The sequence below is a fragment of the Lagenorhynchus albirostris genome, chromosome 10, assembly GCF_949774975.1.
Source record: "Lagenorhynchus albirostris chromosome 10, mLagAlb1.1, whole genome shotgun sequence".
NCBI lineage: Eukaryota > Metazoa > Chordata > Mammalia > Artiodactyla > Delphinidae > Lagenorhynchus > Lagenorhynchus albirostris.
The window spans coordinates 62451251-62471942 of NC_083104.1; the positions used below are offsets into that span (position 1 = coordinate 62451251).

General features: G+C 35.8%; 1 protein-coding gene across 1 annotated transcript in view; it reads right to left on the bottom strand.

Moving 5' to 3' along the window:
• TINAG (tubulointerstitial nephritis antigen) overlaps nt 1-20692 on the bottom strand; it is a 94155-nt gene that overhangs the window by 46697 nt on the left and 26766 nt on the right. Inside the window, exons 5-8 of the mRNA XM_060164118.1 lie at nt 13963-14086; nt 10253-10403; nt 7783-7963; nt 6234-6279 (exon numbers count right to left, since the gene is read on the bottom strand). Of these exons, the coding sequence (XP_060020101.1) occupies nt 6234-6279; nt 7783-7963; nt 10253-10403; nt 13963-14086 (502 nt within the window). The remainder of the gene's footprint in view (nt 1-6233; nt 6280-7782; nt 7964-10252; nt 10404-13962; nt 14087-20692) is intronic.

Consider the following 20692-nt stretch of genomic DNA (forward strand, 5'->3'; position numbering starts at 1 on the left):
CTGGAATTTTTTGGAAGAGTTTGAGGAGGATGGGTGTTAGCTCTTCTCTAAGTGTTTGATAGAATTCACCTTTGTAGCCATCTGGTCCTGGACTTTTGTTTGTTGGAAGATTTTTAATAATAGTTTCAATTTCATTACTTGTGATTGATCTGTTCATATTTTCTATTTCTTCCTGGTTCAGTCTTGGAAGGTTATACCTTTCTAGAATTTGTCCATTTCTTCCTGGTTGTCCATTTTATTGGCATAGAGTTGCTTGTAGTAGTCTCTTAGAATGCTCTGTATTTCTGCAGTGTCTGTTGTAACTTCTCCTTTTTCATTTCCAGTTTTATTGATTTGAATCCTCTCCCTCTTTTTCTTGGTGAGTCTGGTTAAAGGTTTATCAATTTTGTTTATCTTCTCAAAGAACGAGCTTTTAGTTTTATTGATCTTTGCTTTTGTTTTCTTTGTTTCTATTTCATTTATTTCTGCTCTGATCTTTATGATTCTTTTCCTTCTGCTAACTTTGCACTTTATTTATTCTTCTTTCTCTAGTTCCTTTTGGTGTAACGTTAGATTGTTTATTTGAGATTTTTCTTGTTTCTTGAGGTAGGATTGTATAGCTATAACTTCCCTTTTAGAAATGCTTTTGCTGCGTCCCTAAAGTTTTGGATCATCGTGTTTCCATTGTCATTTGTCTCTAGGTATTTTTCAATTTCCTCTTTGATTTCTTCAGTGATCTTTTGGTTATTTAGTAATGTATTGTTTAGCCTCCATGTGTTTGTATTTTTTACATTTTTTTCCCTGTCATTGATTTCTAATCTCATAGCATTGTGGTCATAAAAGATGCTTGATATGATTTCAATTTTCTTAAATTTACTGAGGCTTGATTTATGACCCAAGATGTGGTCTATCCTGGAGAATGTTCCATATGCATTTGAGAAGAAAGTGTAACCTGCTGTTTTGGGATGGAATGTCCTATAAATATGAATTAAATCCATCTGGTCTATTGTGTCATTTAAAGCTTGTGTTTCCTTATTAATTTTCCATTTGGATGATCTGTCCATTGGTGTAAGTGAGGTGTTAAAGACCCCACTATTATTGTGTTACTGTCAATTTCCTCTTTTATATCTGTTAGCAGTTGCCTTATTTATTGAGGTGCTCCTATGTTGCGTGCATATATATTTATAATTTTTATATCTTCTTCTTGGATTCATCCCTTGATCATTATGTAGTGTCCTTCCTTGTCCCTTGTAATATTCTTTATTTTAAAGTCTATTTTATCTGAGTATTTCTACTACAGCTTTCTTTTGACTTCCACTTGCAGGGAATATATTTTTCCATCCCCTCACTTTCAGTCTGTATGTGTCCCTAAGTCTGAAGTGGGTCTCTTGTAGATAGCATATATATGGGTCTTGTTTTTGTATCCATTCAGCAAGCTTGTGTCTTTTGGATGGAGCACTTAACCCTTTCAGGTTTAAGGTAATTATCAATATGTATGTTCCTATTACCATTTTCTTAATTGTTTTGGGTTTGTTTTTGTAGATCCTTTTCTTCTGTTGTGTTTCCCACTTAGAGAAGTTCCTTTAGCGTTTGTTGTAGAGCTGGTTTGATGGTGCTGAATTGTCTTAGCTTTTCTTGTCTGTAAAGCTTTTGATTTCTCCATTGAATCTGAATGAGATCCTTGCCAGGTAGAGTAATCGTGTTTGTAAGTTCTTCCCTTTCATCACTTTACGTATGTCATGCCACTCCCTTCTGAGCTGAAGAGTTTCTGCTGAGAAATCAGCTGCTAACCGTATGGGAATTCCTTGTATGTTATTTGTTGTTTTTCCCTTCCTGCTTTCAATAATTTTTCTTTGTCTTTAAGTTTTGCCAATTTGATTATTATGTGTCTTGGCCTGTTTCTCCTTGAGTTTATCCTGCATGGGACTCTCTGCACTTCCCAGACTTGGATGGCTCTTTTCTTTCCCATGTTAGGGAAATTTTAAACTATAATCTCTTCAAATATTTTCTTGGGAGCTTTCTCTCTCTATTCTTTTTCTGGGACCCTTATAATACTAATGTTGTTGCGTTTAATGTTGTCCCAGAGGTCTCTTAGGCTGTCTTCATTTCTTTTCATTCTTTTTTCTTTATTTTGTTCCACAGCAGTGAATTCCACCATTCTATCTTCCAGGTCATTTTCCATTCTTCTGCCTCAGTTATTCTGCTATTGATTCTTTCTAGTGTATTTTTCGTTTCAGTTATTGTATTGTTCATTTCTGTTTGTTTGTTCTTTATTCTCCTAGATCTTTGTTTAACATTTCTTGCATCTTCTCCATCTTTGCCTCCATTCTTTTTCTGAGGTCCTGGATCATCTTCACTATCATTATTCTGAATTCTTTTTCTGGAAGATTGCTTATCTCCACTTCATTTAGCTGTTTTTATGGGGTTTTATCTTGTTCCTTCATCTGGTACATAGCCCTCTGCCTTTACATCTTGTCTATCTTTCTTTGAATGTGGTTTTTGCTCCACAGGCTGCAGGATTGTAGTTCTTCTTGCTTCTGCTGTCTGCCCTCTGGTGGATGAGGCTATCTAAGAGTCTTGTGTATGTTTCCTGATAGGAAGGACTGGTGGTGGTTAGAGCTGGCTGTTTCTCTGTTGGGCAGAGCTTAGTAAAACCTTAATCCATTTGACTGCTCATGGGTGGGGCTGGTTTCCCTCCCTGTTGTTTGTTTGGCTCGAGGCAACCCAATACTGGAGCCTACCCAGGCTCTTTTGTGGGGTTAATGGCAGACTCTGTGAGGGCTCATGCCAAGGAGTACTTCCAGAACTTCTGCTGCCATTGTCCTTGCCCTCACGGTGAGACAGAGCCACCCCCACCTCTGCAGGAGACCCTCCAACACTAGCAGGTAGTTCTGGTTCAGTCTCCCCTGGGGTCACTGCTCTTTTCCCTGGGTCCCGATGCACACACTACTTTGTGTGTGTCCTCCAAGAGTAGAGCCTCTGTTTCCCCCAGGTCCTGTTGAAGACCTGCAGTCAAATCCCACTAGCCCTCAAAGTCTGATTCTCTAGGAATTCCTCCTCTCATTTCTGGAACCCCAGGTTGGGAAGCTTGACATGGGGCTCAGAACCTTCACTCCAGTGGGTGCACTTCTGTAGTATAAGTGTTCTCCACTTTGTGAGTCACCCACCCAGCAGTTATGGGATTTGCTTTTATTGTGATTGCGCCCCTCCTACCATCTCATTGTGTCTTTTTCTTTGTCTCTGGATGTGGGGTATCTTTTTTGGTGAGTTCCAGTGTCTTCCTGTTGATGATTGTTCAGCAGTTAGTTGTGATTCTGGTGTTCTCGCAAGAGGGAGTGAGAGCATGTCCTTCTACTCTGCCATCTTGAACCACCCGCCATCTATTTTTAATTGACAGAAGCACAATTACCAGGAACTGAGACCTTGCAAGAAGCCCACTACCCTTGACTGATGATCACTATTTCTTGGGCTTCTTGGGCTTCTCCACAAGTCTCTTTAAATTCCAATTAAGTAGCAGCAAAGTGTGAACCTAGCAAACAGGGTGTAAAATAATTGTCCTTCATCCTTGGAAGTTAATACAAAACTTTCCTTGGTGAGTTTGAATAAAAAGCAAACCCTTGGCAAAAGAATACTCTGACAAGATTGCATCCCTGCAGCTCTGAAGAACTAAGCCAATAGTGTATTGTTTAGAAAGAAAGAGCTTATACTTTATAAAACTCTCCTTCCTTCCCTCACCTAGATTATTTCTTTTCTGTATTGTGTGCTGTTTTATTGAAGGGCTTGGACAATTCAGAGTGAACATTTTAAAATTCTCCTTTTGAAGACTTGAATTGAAAATATTTTTAGTTGGGCTAGTTAAGTATACCTTGACAACTGTGCACAATGCTTGTCTTAGTTTGATGTACATTTTAAATAAAATAAGAAAATTTTTGATAGATACTAAAATGAAGCTTCTCTTCCAAAGTCAAATATTACTTTTGATTCCACTTTTTATTTCATTTATTAATGTTTCATGCCTTTTCTGTTGCTGTCTAAATATTCTCAAAAGAGGTTAAATCTTCTTTATTTACTTTAAAACACCTTTCCATAGGATTTCAAGAATTTATATAACTGTACGCTATGCAGATCTTTTCTTTTGTTCTCTTTCCAGTACATAAACTTATTTTTAATTCTATAGATTTCAGAAGAATGCACATGGTATTATTTATTCAGAATTCTATTGCCTTTTACATTCTTTTGTACCAAGCAGGGGAAAGTCCTGTACATTAGCCCAGGCAACAATATGTAGACAACCATGTTGCATTGACAGCAAGATGAGGCAACCAGCATTTATAAAAGTGTGAAATATTGCTATTGGTTTTCTCTTCCATAGAATCATTGACTCCATTAGCTTTTCTCAATTCTAAGCACTGTGAATAAAATATACTCTTCAATGTGGAAAAATGCCATAGTAAACAAAAGAAACATGAGTGAGACACCATGACAATTAACTTGAAGACGGATCCTTCCTTGAGTTTCTGACACCAAAATAGACTTGATGAACTTGATCAACATATAAGTACATAAACTACTGTAGTGCAATTATACTTCTGGAGAATAGCAGCAAACTTATTACACAGAATTATGACACACCTGAGGGTAGGACGGTGAGCTCTATCTCATGATCCTGGCTCAGGCTGGCAGGAGGAAGGTTCTCAGCAAACATTTGTTACATAGATGTTGAATAATCTGAATTTCAACATTATTATTTACAAATTTTATTTCTTTATTTTTGATTCATTATGTAAAATTCATGACCACTTATATATTTGACCATAAAATAAACCTAAGGTGTTCTCAATTTTAAATCATTATGATGCAAGTTTCTTTTGACTGATTAAAAGAAAGAGAGAGAGAGAAACTTGAAACAGTAATATAACTATTGTAGATTCAGAGAGGTTTAAATAACTTGACCAAAGTCATTTCAGTTGCAAATGTCAAAACTGGAATTAATGACTTCAAATGCCTGTGTTCCTTCAAATTTGTCACATAAACTCCACTTAACGAAGCATATATTTAAATTACATATGAATTCCCCTGTTATTTTACCAGCCTTCAAAAATTACACAACTGTAAGGAGGAAAAAAATTCTCTTTATTTGTTTCAGTTTTTGTGTATTGTTCCAGGATTTTAAAAGGTAATTCAGGGCATGATTAGAGTAAGTTTTGGTTTTCCAATAAATGTTAAGTGATGATAAAGATCAATGAAAATCCTTCCATCACAGTTTTAAAATCTGTGGTTCCTGCAAATGTTGAACCAGTACTAATTAGGCCAGCATTCAGAAAAACAAAAATACATTTTGGCCAATAGCTCCCTGGGTATATATCAGATGTTTTCAATTTAATTTTGTTATGTTTAACCAAGTTCTTTAATTTATTTATCAATTCCACTGCATTGATACTATATTATGGGCCTTTCAGTATTCACACCCTGAATTTCTATTTTAGGCCTCACTGGTTTTGTTTTTCCAAGAATTTCAAGGCAGTGTTTAGAAAATATACACTGTGAACCTATTTTTGTTCATGCCATTGGTGCAAAATCAAATCAAATAGGTAAGCAGAGGAACTATGTATCAGAAATAATATCTTCATATCAAAATCAATGGACAGAAAGTCAGTATATTATTTCCTTACTTACTGTTAGTTTACCATACATAACACATTTACAAAATTGATCAAAATGGAATGCATGTTATAAAACACAAAAATTATACTGGTCTATTTGATTTCTTTTGAGTTTATAGAAAAATTAAAGTGTCCACTTTGTTTCTACTGCTAAACCTTGATTTTTTTTTCAATCCATTACCTAATCCATTTAAACCGAAGTGAGAAAATTTCTAACATTATGTATGAGTCCTAAATATAAGTAAACAATTAAATGAACTCTATCAGTTAGTATTTCCTGTTCGAATGTCTTTTGGATCCACGATCACTTTGGATACACTTAGCAGACTTTCATCCAATGTGTCATTAACATTCGTTTAAGAATTCAATGTATGAATGAGTTTATCTTCTTCAAATAAAAGGTCAGCTAATTAGGTTATTAGGTAAGTGTATCTCCTATAATTACTTTAGTCTTACAACCACTGAATCCTTAAGAGTAATTTAAAAGTAAAACATTTCTATCATTTATTAAGCTCTTTATACAGGAGCTAAAATGTAATGTTGTTTATTAAAGGAATAAATAAGACACAACCATATTTCAACCAAGCTTACCTTGAACTGGTCCATTTTGCATGATTTCTTTCATTATCTCAGTTTCCTGGAAGGAAAAAAATCAGTGAGCATCATTTCTGTTATCAGAGCACACTAAACCTATTGTTTGGTGTGTAATGTTAGGTACTGTACAATCAGTTTAGGAATTATGTAACCCAGTGTGCCTTGACCACTTGCAATTTACTCTTAATCATCTTTTGAAATACATGTGAACTGCCACATTGATGAAGTTGCTAAAGACAAGACACACACACGTTTCAATGACTCTTACCACTAACAATAATTTTGGAATGAAGAAAAATACAAAGATGTTTATGGTCACAAAGGAAAACTAATTCAGTTAAAGCTCTGTTTATCAGTAGAGATTAGTGTCATCTCCATTCTTAGGATCACAAAAGTGATCCCAGAAGAGAGTGAGGTTCCTCAATTTTAGCATACAAATATTTCTCTGTTGTCCCCTGTGTAATGCAACCCTTAGGAAAGAGGCAGGTCATTCATTCATTTATTCATATAAATGTGAGCACATTGATCAGAGTAAAGACAAGAAACTAGGACAAAAAAAAATATTGACCTTGCCTCTGTCCTGAAGATATTTGCATTTTGGTGGAATAGACAGGCACTAACAAAACTAATTGCATTATGAGATACTAAGTTTTATTACAGAGACAAGCACAAAGTGCCATGGATGCAAACAAGAAAGGGACATTGGTTCTGCCTAGGAGTCAAGAAAAAACTTCTCAAAGAAGATGAAGTTTTGACCTACTTCCTTGACATGGAAGTAGGTGGGATAACCATTTGGGTGAGAGGAATCATCACCTGGCTAAGTAGAGAAGCATGAAGGTCATGGTGCACCTGGGGAGCAGACAGCAGGTCAACTTACCAGGAGCATTATGGGCAGGCGGGGGGGGGGTTAGAACCTGGTGGGAAATTAATCTGTGAAAGCAGTAGGTCAGAACCAAATCATGAAGCCCTGTATGTCATGGTAAGAATGTCAAACTGTATTCTATAGGTATCTGGAAGCCATTGAAGTTTCAACTATTCTGAAAATGAGAATGTCTTGCTGACACTGATACAATGGAGTACAATTTTCCTAGGCTTTTAACATGACAAACTGGAATCCAAGATAATCTTTTTTCCATTATGACTGTGTCCATTTCAATTATTCTGTGGAGTAAGGCAAAGGATTGATAAAATGAGCTACTATCACAAAAAAGTCAGTGTAAAAGGTTTTGCTGTAGCTTTTATCTGTCAAGTATTTATATATATATATATATATGTATGTATATATACATATATATACATAAAATTATAAAACTTTATTTCCATGGGCATTTTTTAATTTAAGGCAATCATTTGGACTGCTAATACTACAAAGATCAAAAATTATACCCAAATTGGAGGTCTTTAATAGACATCTTAAGAATATCAAAAATTATACCTGAAAGCATAGCATTATTTTAGAATATACTAGTTTTTAGATAGTTTTAATAACAGTAGTATATATTTTTGAGAAAGTTAACTCTTTCTAATTCTTGCGATTCAGACTTACATTGGAAGAGACCCTGTATGGAGGAGAACATTGGTAGATCCTATTGGATTTCTCGATGCTGTTGGGACAGGGCTTGGTGGCATGTCGCTTTCCCCGCCCATCAGACCTACTTGTCATGGCGCAGCCATTATTGGTAGCATTTTGATCCTTGAAAAGTGGATAGCATGCATGGGATACCAGTCTATGAGGAATAAGCAAAGATGTCAAAGTAATACTTAGGAAAATGCCATAGTTACCTATCTATATGCAATTTTACTGAATAAAACATTTGTAAATTATTCTGGCTATGTACAAGCAAGTTTAATGACATTGAACATAGTCGTTCAATCATATTAACTGTTCCCCACCCCATTCCTATTTCTTCATTATAATTTTTTTTTCATGGAAAGGCATTTTATTTTAAATATAGCAGTGTGTACATGTCAATCCCAAACTCCCAATCTATCCCTCCCCTGTACCCCTTTCCCCCGGTAACCATAAATTCCTTCTCTAAATCTGTGAGTCTATTTCTGTTTTATAAATAAGTTCATTTATATCATTTTTTTAATATTTTAAAATCTTGCTCAAATCCATTATAATAAATAAATTTATCTACTGAATAGAATTTTCTGAAGATGAAAACTGTTTATCAATTAAATCTGTGGTAATATTAATAGGGAAAGGACTCCTTAAGTCTGCATCTATAATGATAATGTAGAAGAGCCAAATTTAATGTGAAAGAGAATGAACTTTATCATACTCAGATGTAATATTCTGATAAATTATGTAAGTTTTAGAATTAAGGTTTTTTTTTTACATTTTTATTAAGTTATAGATACCTTCTCATAAGACTTCAATTATTATGTGTCTGTAGTTCATGATACTTTAGAAGGAATTATATATACTAATGTAGTATTAAAGTTAATAAGGTAGAAAGTTATCAGATATATACATTATACAAACAAAATAATTTTGATTTCTTATTCTGAAATTGAACATTGAAAAGTACAAATTATTTGGATCCAAATCTAACATAATTTATTGAATATAGAAGCAGGTAGTAAGGAAAATAAAACAATGGAATTGATTTTATGGATAGTCAATGTTGAGCTGGCCATGGAATTATCTGGTAGAATTGCCTCAAGAAAATTCAATAGTGTTCAACAAAGTAAGAGAATCTGAGCAAAGGAGCATGATGAAAACAAAGCCATTTCCTAAAAAGGTCTCAACTTGGGGACAATGAGGACTATGGATTGAAGTGTGTCAGCCCAAATTCATATGTTGAAGCCCTAACTACCATGTGATGGTATCAGGAGATGGGGGTCTTTGGGAGAAAATTAGCTTTAAATGAAGTCATAAGGGTGGGGCCCTCATGCTGGGATCAGTGCCCTTATAACAGGAAAAGACACTAGCGCTCTCTCTCTGCCAGATGAGGACATGACGAGAAGACAAGCCAGGAGGAGTGTTCTCACCAGGAACTGAACTGACTAACACCCCAGTCTTGGGCTTCTCAGTCTCCAGAACTGTGGGAAACAAGTGCCTGTTGTTCAGGCCACACAGTCTATGACATTTTGTTATGTTAACCTGACCAGACTAATACAATAAGATTTCACTGACTCTCATGTTGTTATATTTTTAAGCTCCTAAAAGGCTTTAATTTTTATTATAGTACAAAACAGAGGCCAACCAAGCACTACTACACCAGGAAGGTATTAGCCCAAGTTGTCCATTCTAAGCACCATCTTATTAGGCAAAACATAAGAAAAACATTTTAAAGGACTTTATATAAAATTCCTAACACCCACTCTCTCATAGCACCTAACTTCTCTGTAGCAGACCCAGATCACTCAGTGGAGGATGAAAGAACACAGGGGCAGCACATACATCTACTACTAGTTATCAGCTGCAGTTTCCTTAGACAGATATCTCAGCTTTTAAGTAGATTAGTTCTTATAGGTGACACGAGGATGCTGTGTGAGTATCAGACTACACGAGCATAAAGAAATGCAACCTGCCTCTTCTCATCAGATGGGATGGATAGTGACAATGATGTTCATGAGTTGTGGCAACTATACAGGACGTTTTTATGTTATTCCTCTGATTCTTAACCTAATTTTTACCTGGGATTATTTATTCATCTACTTGGGGAACTAAAGTTCTCAAGAGAGGTATCAGCAATGTCAACTACTCTCCTCCCTCCGTGGCGACTCAGTAGAACCATTTGGGTCAGAGCCACAAGAAGACAATGCTTACTTGACTCTTCATTAATTTAGCTAGAAATATATACAGTCTTCAAACAATTGTTTCCAATAGCTTATAATCTCAATAGATACCAAATATAGTATATATTTAAATATAATCCATGTGCTTATATAGATACAGCATATATATTTGTAAATTTTTTTGGAAACTCTTAATATATATGTTTTCTTATTCTAACCTAAGCCACACTCTTAAGAATCCTAGAGACGTGTGTTGGGCAGCTATTTACCCACGTTTTCTCAGGTACCACCAAGCCCTATCGATGCTTCCACTGTTGCATCCATGGTGGTTCTTGCCACAGCAAGAGATCAAATTCTGAGGGGATAGGTTGGCTGTGTATCGACCTTTGGACTGAATCGCTATGCGGTCAGCTGCTACACCTGTTTCAAAGAGAATATTGATTAATAGTCAAGTGACACATGGTATTGCCAAGAATTTACATAGCGCTTTTTGTTTGAATCTTAAGCTAGTCTTGGAAACTTAATGTAACTAAAAATCAAGGCTAAATGTGATGAATATATCTGTGTATTCCAACAAATTCAACTGTGTCATCATTTCAGTTACAGATTTTGTCCAGTTTTGGCATTGCTTCATTGTCTTACCAACTTCACAGACTTCTCTAGTTCCTTGTTCCTTTCATGTTCTATATATTTCTGAATTTTTCATTAAGAAATTTGCCAAGCGAAACTCCTTGAGGGCAAGAGCCATATCTTATATTTATATCTCCTGTACCTAAAACATATAATCATGGCTTAAAATATATTTTTGAAGTGAATGTAACTAAACCCAGGAAATCAGAAAAACTGATCATAGAAATATTAATTGGAAATTCATCCATGTTAATCTGATGTATTGGAATAAATTAAATCTTTGGTTTTTAAACTAATCGAGACTAACATGAATCTACATTATAAACTATCAAAAAGCTACATAGCACATTTTTATGCTTACAATTTTCTTGAACATTATGATCCTAATCTTATCTTAGTAGACGTGGAATTCACCTTGTTATATATATATATATATATATATATATATATATATATATATATATATATACCTTTTGTGATTGAACCCTCTATTTGTTTAAATAATTCCCTAGCATGGTTGTTGTTAATCAGTTTGTTCCTTTCCCCAACACACAGTTGTTGACCACCTACTAGGTGACAGGCACAGGACTAAGCAGTAGAAATTGCAACAATGAACAAAAACCAAAAGAGTCATCATACTGTCCTCATAGAATAATAGACTAGGGAAATTAATCAACCAGTGGCAGAAAACTACCATGTGAGCATTTTGATTATGCTACCATGATAATATGTGTGTTGAGATCACAAGAAAATTGGAGTCAGTGATATTCTGGTACAGATTTTTTGTTGTTGTTGGAGACCTGATATAGTCTTGTTCTTAATCTCTTACTTTTGATGAAAGGCAACAAAGTCATAACCTTCCTTCTATCTATGCACTTTTCTCAGAAGTTATTGTTTTCATTCATCAAAATTATCTGTGTACTGAAACCCCTCAAGATGCTAGTTTAGAATTATTCTAAAATAATTCATTTTAAAATAATTCCTTTACATATGTATTTCTGCATATACATGTTTTTTATGTAACTACAGCATATGTACAATTCTGTAGTGTAATTGCTGGCACATTTTAGACACTCAGTGTGTGTTGAATCTATATCCTCCTACTTCCTTCTCAATTCCCATCTATTTTGTGCTAGGTACATTTCATAAGAGCAAATGCCATTATACCACCATCTCTCTTAGTCTCAAGAAAATAATTCCCTGTTTCATAAAAGAAAATAGAAATTCTTTGATGCTTCAACTTTCAGTACAAGCATTCAGAATCAAGTATATTTTTTAAATGTTAGTGTAACTATTCTTGGTTCAGAAAAGACTTTCACAAATAATACCAAAGGAGTCAGAAGCCTGGCTTCTGGGATCACTTCCGAGACTTCTCGCCTTTCACTTTGGTCAGGTCACTTCCCCTCTTTGTGCCTCTTTTACAAAACCAAAGGCTTGAAAAAGGGGACCTCTAACATCCCCTCCAGCTCCATGAATCTGTAGATTTCAACTAAAGGATGAGGGTTTAAATTGTGATGATCTTCAATACATTGCTTTTTTACAGACATTTCTGAATCTCAGTGAAGGTTTAATCCAAATTCACTTGAAATACTTGGAAAAGGTCAGAAGATTTAAGAATGACTCAGTTCAGCAAATTGCTTTCCACTCTCTCTCTGAAAACTTTCATTGGGCTTTACCTCTGAGACTCACACTATTATTTTCCCTGCTTATTTTATTCTGTCTCCAAGTTTGCTCTGCAGTATGTATTGCCCTCACCATTTCAAACTCCTTCACCTATTAACTTCTGACATCTTGCTTGAATTTTATTTGGCTGCATAACAATATTTTTATATGTGTGTATATTTTAAAATTGTATTTATCCCATTTTATAGTTTTTAGCTTCTTTGAAAGACTTTTCTTATTTTAACTACAACCTCCTGACAATTTTCTAGGTATTTAAGAGACCCTAGAATATTCTCTTCTTTACTTAACACATTAAAAAAAAATAGCATCAGCCTGATTTGATGTTTTGAATACACAGGATACAAAACTGTGTCATCTGTTAGGTAGAGGGACAAATCCAGACTTAGCCCTGTGCTGAGGCCATCTATGGGGCTGTGACCTGGGGATACCAGAGTACACAGGCCTAATCAGCCTAGTAAATTACTTTCAGTATTTTACCACCAATGTCTTTCCTAAGACATGTTCGGAAATACTGGTCTACCTTAAAGTAAAATTCTTATATAACCCCTAGGAGGTGTAATACATTAAGCACATGAACATAAAATGACAAATGATTTATATGATTAAATCTGTCCCCACCCAACTAGAATAGGGCTCAAAGAGGTCAAGAGAATGTTTATACTGGGGGAGTAGGAATTAGTGTAGAGGTAACAGATGGAGATGCTCCAGAGGTGAGTTCAGCCAAATGTATCTTTTCTAGAACGAACTAGCTCATACTATGAAGTGATGATATTTAGACAAAGGATCAGCACTCCTCTGTGCCAAGGAGTGCAACCCTTCAGAGCTTATGAACTTATTTCATGATGCTTTCAGTATTTAGTCTTTTGAGCACTCTTTTGGAATTATTTTTAAGCCTAGACCACAGTTTTATGAAACTGATCTTTGATAGTAGACAATCAATGTCATATTAGTCTTAATTGCTGTAATACAACCAACACGTTTTTGAGGATAATTTGGAGACCAAATCTTGGGATTAACCTGAATATCGATTTACTGGACTTGTGAAAATATATGAAAGTTGCTGCAACAGAGGTATGTATTCCTCACACAGTGGAAGCAAGAGCAACCCTAATTTGGAAACTACTCTTATTAGAAGATCAATTATATCACTTTAGAGTCAGAATCTACATAGTTGCTTTTATCTAAAATGAGATAAAACCCATTTAATCCATTATTATTAGTTCTGAATTCTTACTTTACATCAAATCTACTAGTTTAATAATTAAATATATTCTTGCAGATCTTATCAAGAAAAAAGAACATAAGAATTATATGTCTGTGTTATATACATATTAGGATTACAGATGGTACTATAGGTAAAGAGGAACTTTATACTCTTATTATTTGGTCTTAACTCTCAAAGAATCAAATAAATTTTGGTAACTTCTTTGCTGCTCTTTTGATCTACTCTCTATTTAAAATTAGATGCTAAAAATAAATGCCAATTTTCAGAGTAAAAACATATTTTTATATCATTTTCAGGCTGCTTTCTCTGGCCAGAGTAAGATTTTAAATTGACCAAATGTTAATATTTAACTGTTCTAAATTTAAAACCGTTTTAATTACTATGCCAAGATCTAGAGTCAAAGGGAGATTTATAAGGAAGTAATTAAAATGATTTTATTACTTGCAGTAGAAAAAGCCCAGGATGCAGCACAATTTTTTTGATCCAATGGGCCATGGGTCCATCCAGGCCATTTGTAAGAAGCAATAAAGAATTCCGGAAGATCAGTTGTTTCAGGTAAAGAAGCCTAAAGAAGAAGTAGAGGCAGAGGTGTCAACGTTTTTCAAATATATTCCAAAAACCATTATGAGAAAACACCATGCCCTTTTAAAATGTTTGTCACTGTTTTTTATTTTGTACATTCAATTTTCTGAATGGCATCCCTGAAAAGAGTTATTTGTGTAAGATATCTATTTCACTCTATCTTTAAAAATGGCAATTCAATGTGGGGAATCATAATATATATAGTAAAAAATCGTAAGAACAAACATAGAATGTGGTACCATATGGTGCAATAATTTCGGCCATTGTTTCTGTCATCTTGAATCAGAGTTTTGGTCATCCCTGTGGAAGACCACATGATGTTATTTAAATTTGGCCTCATAAACAATGTTTACTTTTATATCCCTCCTACATTGGAGAGTGTGTGCACTTCGGATGTGAAACTAATTTGGAAAAAATGCATTTGTGACAAACATGCATTAACTCACTTGGAGCCCCAAGAAACACAAATTTTGTACCAGCTATTGGGAAACAAAACTGGGATAAATTGATGGATAGCTATAAAATCCTTGAAGAATAAAAAGAACTTCAGAAATCATGTAATGTCAAACATACAATGAATGCCAAGGTGTCTTCAGAGTCTATGTTAGGTCCTGACGGTTTCAGCTGCTCTCTTTCCAAGAAGGCAAATTAAACCTATGGACCTTGCTCTGTTCATGTCACTCAAAGAAAGTCTAAAGCCCTATAACCTGGTTTTTTTCTTTCAAACTCCTAAAGAGTAATAAGTTTCACTTCCATAAATAATCAGTATTACAACAAAATAAGGATGTGTTTATTAATTTTCTATCACTTATGCATACACATACATTCACACACACACATAATTTTTGAGAGTGCTTTAACGTTTTTAAAGTGTTTTATTTTCTCAATAACTTTATGTGATATAATCAGGGAAAATATTATTTACTCTATTTTACGAATGAGGAAACAAACCTCTAAGAGTTAAATGACATACTAAGTCCTCTCACTTAAATAAGAAATACCCCTGAGACAAGACCCGGATATTAGATTTCTTAACACTGTGTTTCATTCATCATTTAGCCACCTTATCAGAAATAAATGGATACTTTGCAACAGAAGTAAAATGTCTACTGAAAATTTTTATGATTGTTCATTGAACAAGTCAGGCTACTGATCCAATATCTTGCCCTGCAAAATTACTTCTGACAAGTATAAAACAACTTAAGAGAATAAAGGAAAATTTTAAATGTACACTTCTGCTTGAAAAGATATCCATCCAAAATATTTATAAATTCGAATTTCAATGAAAGAGTTCAGTTTTGACTCAAAAAACTATTATCATCTGATAAGAAAGTGATTAAATCCTGAGTTTCATTACTAAAAACACTGCTATTTTGGTGATAGAAGAAAAGTGCCAGATCTTTAAGCAGATCATGGTAGCGTATCTACATGATAACTTAAAGAACAGTATCATAGAAATCCTAGAAATTCAGGTGATTTTAGATTCCTGTGCCATCAGATTGGCCATAGAATTGGAGCAGAATAAATTTACTGCTCTGAGTAGATAGTTTCAGGAACATAGACTAATTCTCCAAAGGAGCCTTTCTACCTGGGACAGAGATACACGTACCCTATACATTACTCATATTTTCCAATTGTATTATTATTGGCTAATCAGTGTGCTTTTAGGAATTTATAGTATTAAGTTGCCTCATGTTCCAGAAAAATAACTAGAGTGTCACTGTTATTTTAATTTATCACTTTATAATTCTAATTTAATAGCAGAACTAGGATATTTCCGTTCTGCTCTGTGGAAGCAGTAAAGATATAACTATGACTTCAGACAGATCTCATCAGGATTAGGCTATTCAGAATCTGATGTCCGCATTCCAAAGTTGACCAGAGAACTTTGCACATGGAGGTATTCCATAAATATCTGATAATAATGAGGAGATACATATCTAGCTGGTAGATTTCATGACTTTAAAATATCATTTTCCTCCCAAAGGCACATTAAATTAAATTATAATGACAGCATGCACTTGTTTTCTTATGATTTATTGTTTAAAAATAAAAATCTATGAAAGGATAATCCTTCTCCATAAGATAAGGCAATAGAAAAACAACAGGAAAATGCCATATTCATTAAAAACATATTTACCAACCCACTAAACCAGGTCAATTCATGAAGCTCACCTGTTGGCTCTGTCATGATTTTTACCAATTAATTAATATTGTGTTTCCTAAAAATAAACCCATAGGATTTGAAGCCCAGTAAGCACATATTACCTTACAATTTTATCTACCTTATGATACCAGATGATCTAAACTCATGGCAAATTTTACATCTCATTACTCCATAATTATTTCATTCCCCTATAAAGTAAGAGTGTTTTTAAGGGCTTATAAATAAAAGTAAACACCACAGAATAACAGCTTTTAGGAATTGGTAATAGAAGTCTGGCTTCAATAAATGATTTTTTTTTTTTTTTGATCAAAGGATAGCTTCATAAAGCAAAAAAGTCAAGCGAGTCAGCTGACAGAGACAAAAATTCCAAAATGATAGTGGTTTAAGATAGAAATTTAATTTTAAAAAGTTTTACACTATTACATATGGGCATTTTTAATTATTTCCATTATAGTGTTGAAAATTTTCAGTCATAATCTAATTCTATTTCAAAATTAATATTAGTCAAACTTGAATAGTCTCCCTGCTTTAATATTTCAATTTAAATATTAAAGATACTGTGAACAAATGTAAGAATTAAATTCAGTGGTGAACACTGGAGAATTTTTTACAATAATTCGTGCATTTTAATCAAATCAAAATCTCTAAAAGTAATGGAAACCTAGTCACAGAACAGCTTGAGAACAAACCAATCAAATTCTGGACATTCAGGACATTCTTATTAAAAGTCCATATAGGGTCTTCCCTGGCAGCGCAGTGGTTGAGAGTCCGCCTGCCGATGCAGGGGACACGGGTTTGTGCCCGGGCCCGGGAAGATCCCACATGCCGCGGAGCGTCTAGGCCCGTGAGTCATGGCCACTGAGCCTGCGTGTCCGGAGCCTGTGCTCTGCAACGGGAGAGGCCACAACAGTGAGAGGCCCGCATACTACAAAAAAAAAAACAAAAAAACCCATATCTACACAATATCCACTCAGTGAATCACTCCCTTCATCCCTAGTTGCATTTACTCCCACTTAAACTTGGATAATGAGTGACCTGAGAATCAGAAGAAGGCAACAGAGAACATCATTCTCTTCTGGCCTTCACAATCCAAGGTCAGTGGCCATGCATACTAAGAAATGTCTTCTAAGGTACTTGATATTGGCGGGGAAAAGGCTAAGTTTTTCGTTGTTGACGGCAAAATGAATTTTTCATCTTCAATATTTGCCTTGATGTCTTAACTCTGAAAGAGTTATGCTTTGATAATTTTCTAGTTACTGTTTTTTTTAACAATCTAATTTCTTGTACATATAAATAATCAGTGACCACGCTATGGCTGGTGGTGCCAGTTCTCCAGGGCTCCTCGTTTGAATAGGCTTTCCTTTTATACGTAGTGATAATTTCAGCTCAGTACCTGCAAGCTCAGAAAAATGACTATATTTCCTGGTCCCCCTTGGATCCCAGGTGTGGCCACATTACTAAATTCTGGCCCATGGAGTGTAAGCACAAGTGTCACTGGCAGCTTCTGAGAACTCTTCCTTAAGAGAAGTTTGGCACTTAATTTTACTCCTTTTTATTGATCTTTTTTAAAATTTTCCTGTTGGCAGGAATTTGGGTATAGATGGACATGCAGCAGCTTCTTGAACCATTATATGACCTCGGATATAAAGGCTCTGGAAAATAGAACAAGGAGGAAGAAGCCTGGGTATCCAACACCAAGGAGTGCAATTCTACCATCCACCTCCAGTTTTGTTGGTAAGAAATCAATTTTTATTTAAGTCACTATCATTTTGGACTTTTGTGACTCTCTGATGAGCCCAATCAAAGCTTAAACAGCATGCAGAACTGACATTAAAGATGCTATGGCAGGAGAGAGGGGGAAGATGGTGGAAGAGTAAGACATAGAGATCACCTTCCTCCCCACAAATACATCAGAAATACATCTACACGTGGAAAAATTCCTACAGAACACCTACTGAACGCTGGCAGAAGATCTCAGACCTCCCAAAAGGTAAGAAACTCCCCACGTACCTGGGTAGGGCAAAAGAAAAAAGAATAAACAGAGACAAAAGAATAGGGACGGGACCTGCACCAGTGGGAGGGAGCCTTGAAGGAGGAAAGGTTTCCACACACTAGAAGCCCCTTCACGGGCGGAGACTGCAGATAGCAGAGGGGTGGAGCTTCGGAGATGTGGAGGAGAGCACAGCCACAGGGGTGCGGAGGGCAAAGCAGAGAGATTGCCAGGCCTTTGCAGCTGCACGCTCGCCCTGACTTCCGTACCCCTCCCTCCCCCGGCCTGAGTGAGCCGGAGCCCCCAAATCAGCGTATCCTTTAACCCCATCCTGTCTGAGAAAAACAGACGCCCTCCGGCGACCTACACGCAGAGGCGGGGCCAAATCCAAAGCTGAACCCCGGGAGCTCTGAGAACAAAGAAGAGAAAGGGAAATCTCTCCCAGCAGCCTCAGAAGCAGTGGATTAAAGCTCCACAATCAACTTGATGTACCCTGCATCTGTGGAATACCTGAATAGACAACGAATCACCCCAAATTAGAAGGTGGACTTTGAGAGCAAGATTTATTATTTTTTCCCCTTTTCCTCTTTTTGTGAGTGTGTATGTGTATGCTTCTGGGTGAGATTTTGTCTGTATAGCTTTTCTTTCACCATTTGTCCTAGGGTTCTATCTGTCCGTTTTTTGTTTTGTTTTGTTTTGTTTTGTCTTCTACTTTTTAAAAAAATTTCTTTCTGAGTAATTATTTTTTCATTTTAATAACTTTATTTTATTTTACCTTACTTTATTTTATTTTCTTTTATCCTCTTTCTTTCTTTCTACTTTTTCTCCCTTTTATTCTGAGCCATGTGGATGAAAGGCTCTCGGTGCTGCAGCCAGGAGTCAGTGCTTTGCCTCTGAGGTGGGAGAGCCAACTTCAGGACACTGGTCCACAAGAGACCTCCCAGCTCCACATAATATCAAATGGCAAAAATCACCCAGACATCTCCATCTCAACACCAACACCCAGCTTCACTCAACGACCAGCAAGCTACAGTGCTGGACACCCTATGCCAAACAACTAGCAAGACAGGAACACAACCCCACCCATTAGCAGGGAGGCTGCCTAAAATCATAATAAGTCCACAGACACCTCAAAGCACACCACCAGACATGGACCTGCCTACCAGAAAGACAAGATCCAGCCTCATCCACCAGAACACAGGCACTAGCCCCCTCCACCAGGAAGCCTACACAACCCACTGAACCAACTTTAGCCACTGGGGACAGACACCAAAAACAATGGGAACTACGAACCTGCAGCCTGCAAAAAGGAAACCCAAGACACAGTAAGATAAGCAAAATGAGAAGATAGAAAAACACACAGCAGATGAAGGAGCAAGATAAAAACCCACCAGACCTAACAAATGAAGAGGAAATAGGCAGTCTACCTGAAAAATAATTCAGAATAATGATAGTAAAGACGATCCAAAATCTTAGAAACAGAATAGAGAAAATGCAAGAAACCTTTAACAAGGACCTAGAAGATCTAAAGATGAAAGAAGCAATGATGAAAAACACAATAAATGAAATTAAAAATACTCTAGAAGAGATCAATAGCAGAATAACTGAGGCAGAAGAACGGATAAGTGACCTGGAAGATAGAATAGTGGAAATAACTACTGCAGAGAAGAATAAAGAAAAAAGAATGAAAAGAACTGAGGACAGTCTCAGAGACCTCTGGGACAATATTAAATGCACCAACATTCAAATTATAGGGGTTCCAGAAGAAGAAGAGAAAAAGGAAGGGACTGAGAAAATATTTGAAGAGATTATAGTTGAAAACTTCCCTAATATGGGAAAGGAAATAGTTAATCAAGTCCAGGAAGCACAGAGAGTCCCATACAGGATGAATCCAAGGAGAAACATGCCAAGACACATATTAATCAAACTGTCAAAAATTAAATTCAAAGAAAACATATTAAAAGCAGCAAGGGGAAAACAACAAATAACACACAAGGGAATCCCCATAAGGTTAACAGCTGACCTTTCAGCAGAAACTCTGCAAGCCAGAGGGACTGGCAGGACATATTTAAAGTGATGAAGGAGAAAAACCTACAACCAAGTTTACTCTACCTAGCAAGGATCTCTTTCAGATTTGATGGAGAAATTAAAACCTTTACAGACAAGCAAAATCTAAGAGAGTTCAGCACCACTAAACCACCTTTACAAAAAATGCTAAAGGATCTTCTCTAGGCAAGAAACACAAGAGAAGGAAAAGACCTACAATAACAAACACAAAACAATTAAGAAAATGGGAATAGGAACATACATATCAATAATTACCTTAAATGTAAATGGATTAAATGCTCCCACCAAAAGTCACAGATCGGCTGAATGGATACAAAAAAGAGACCCATATATACGCTGTCTACAAGAGCCCCACTTCAGACCTA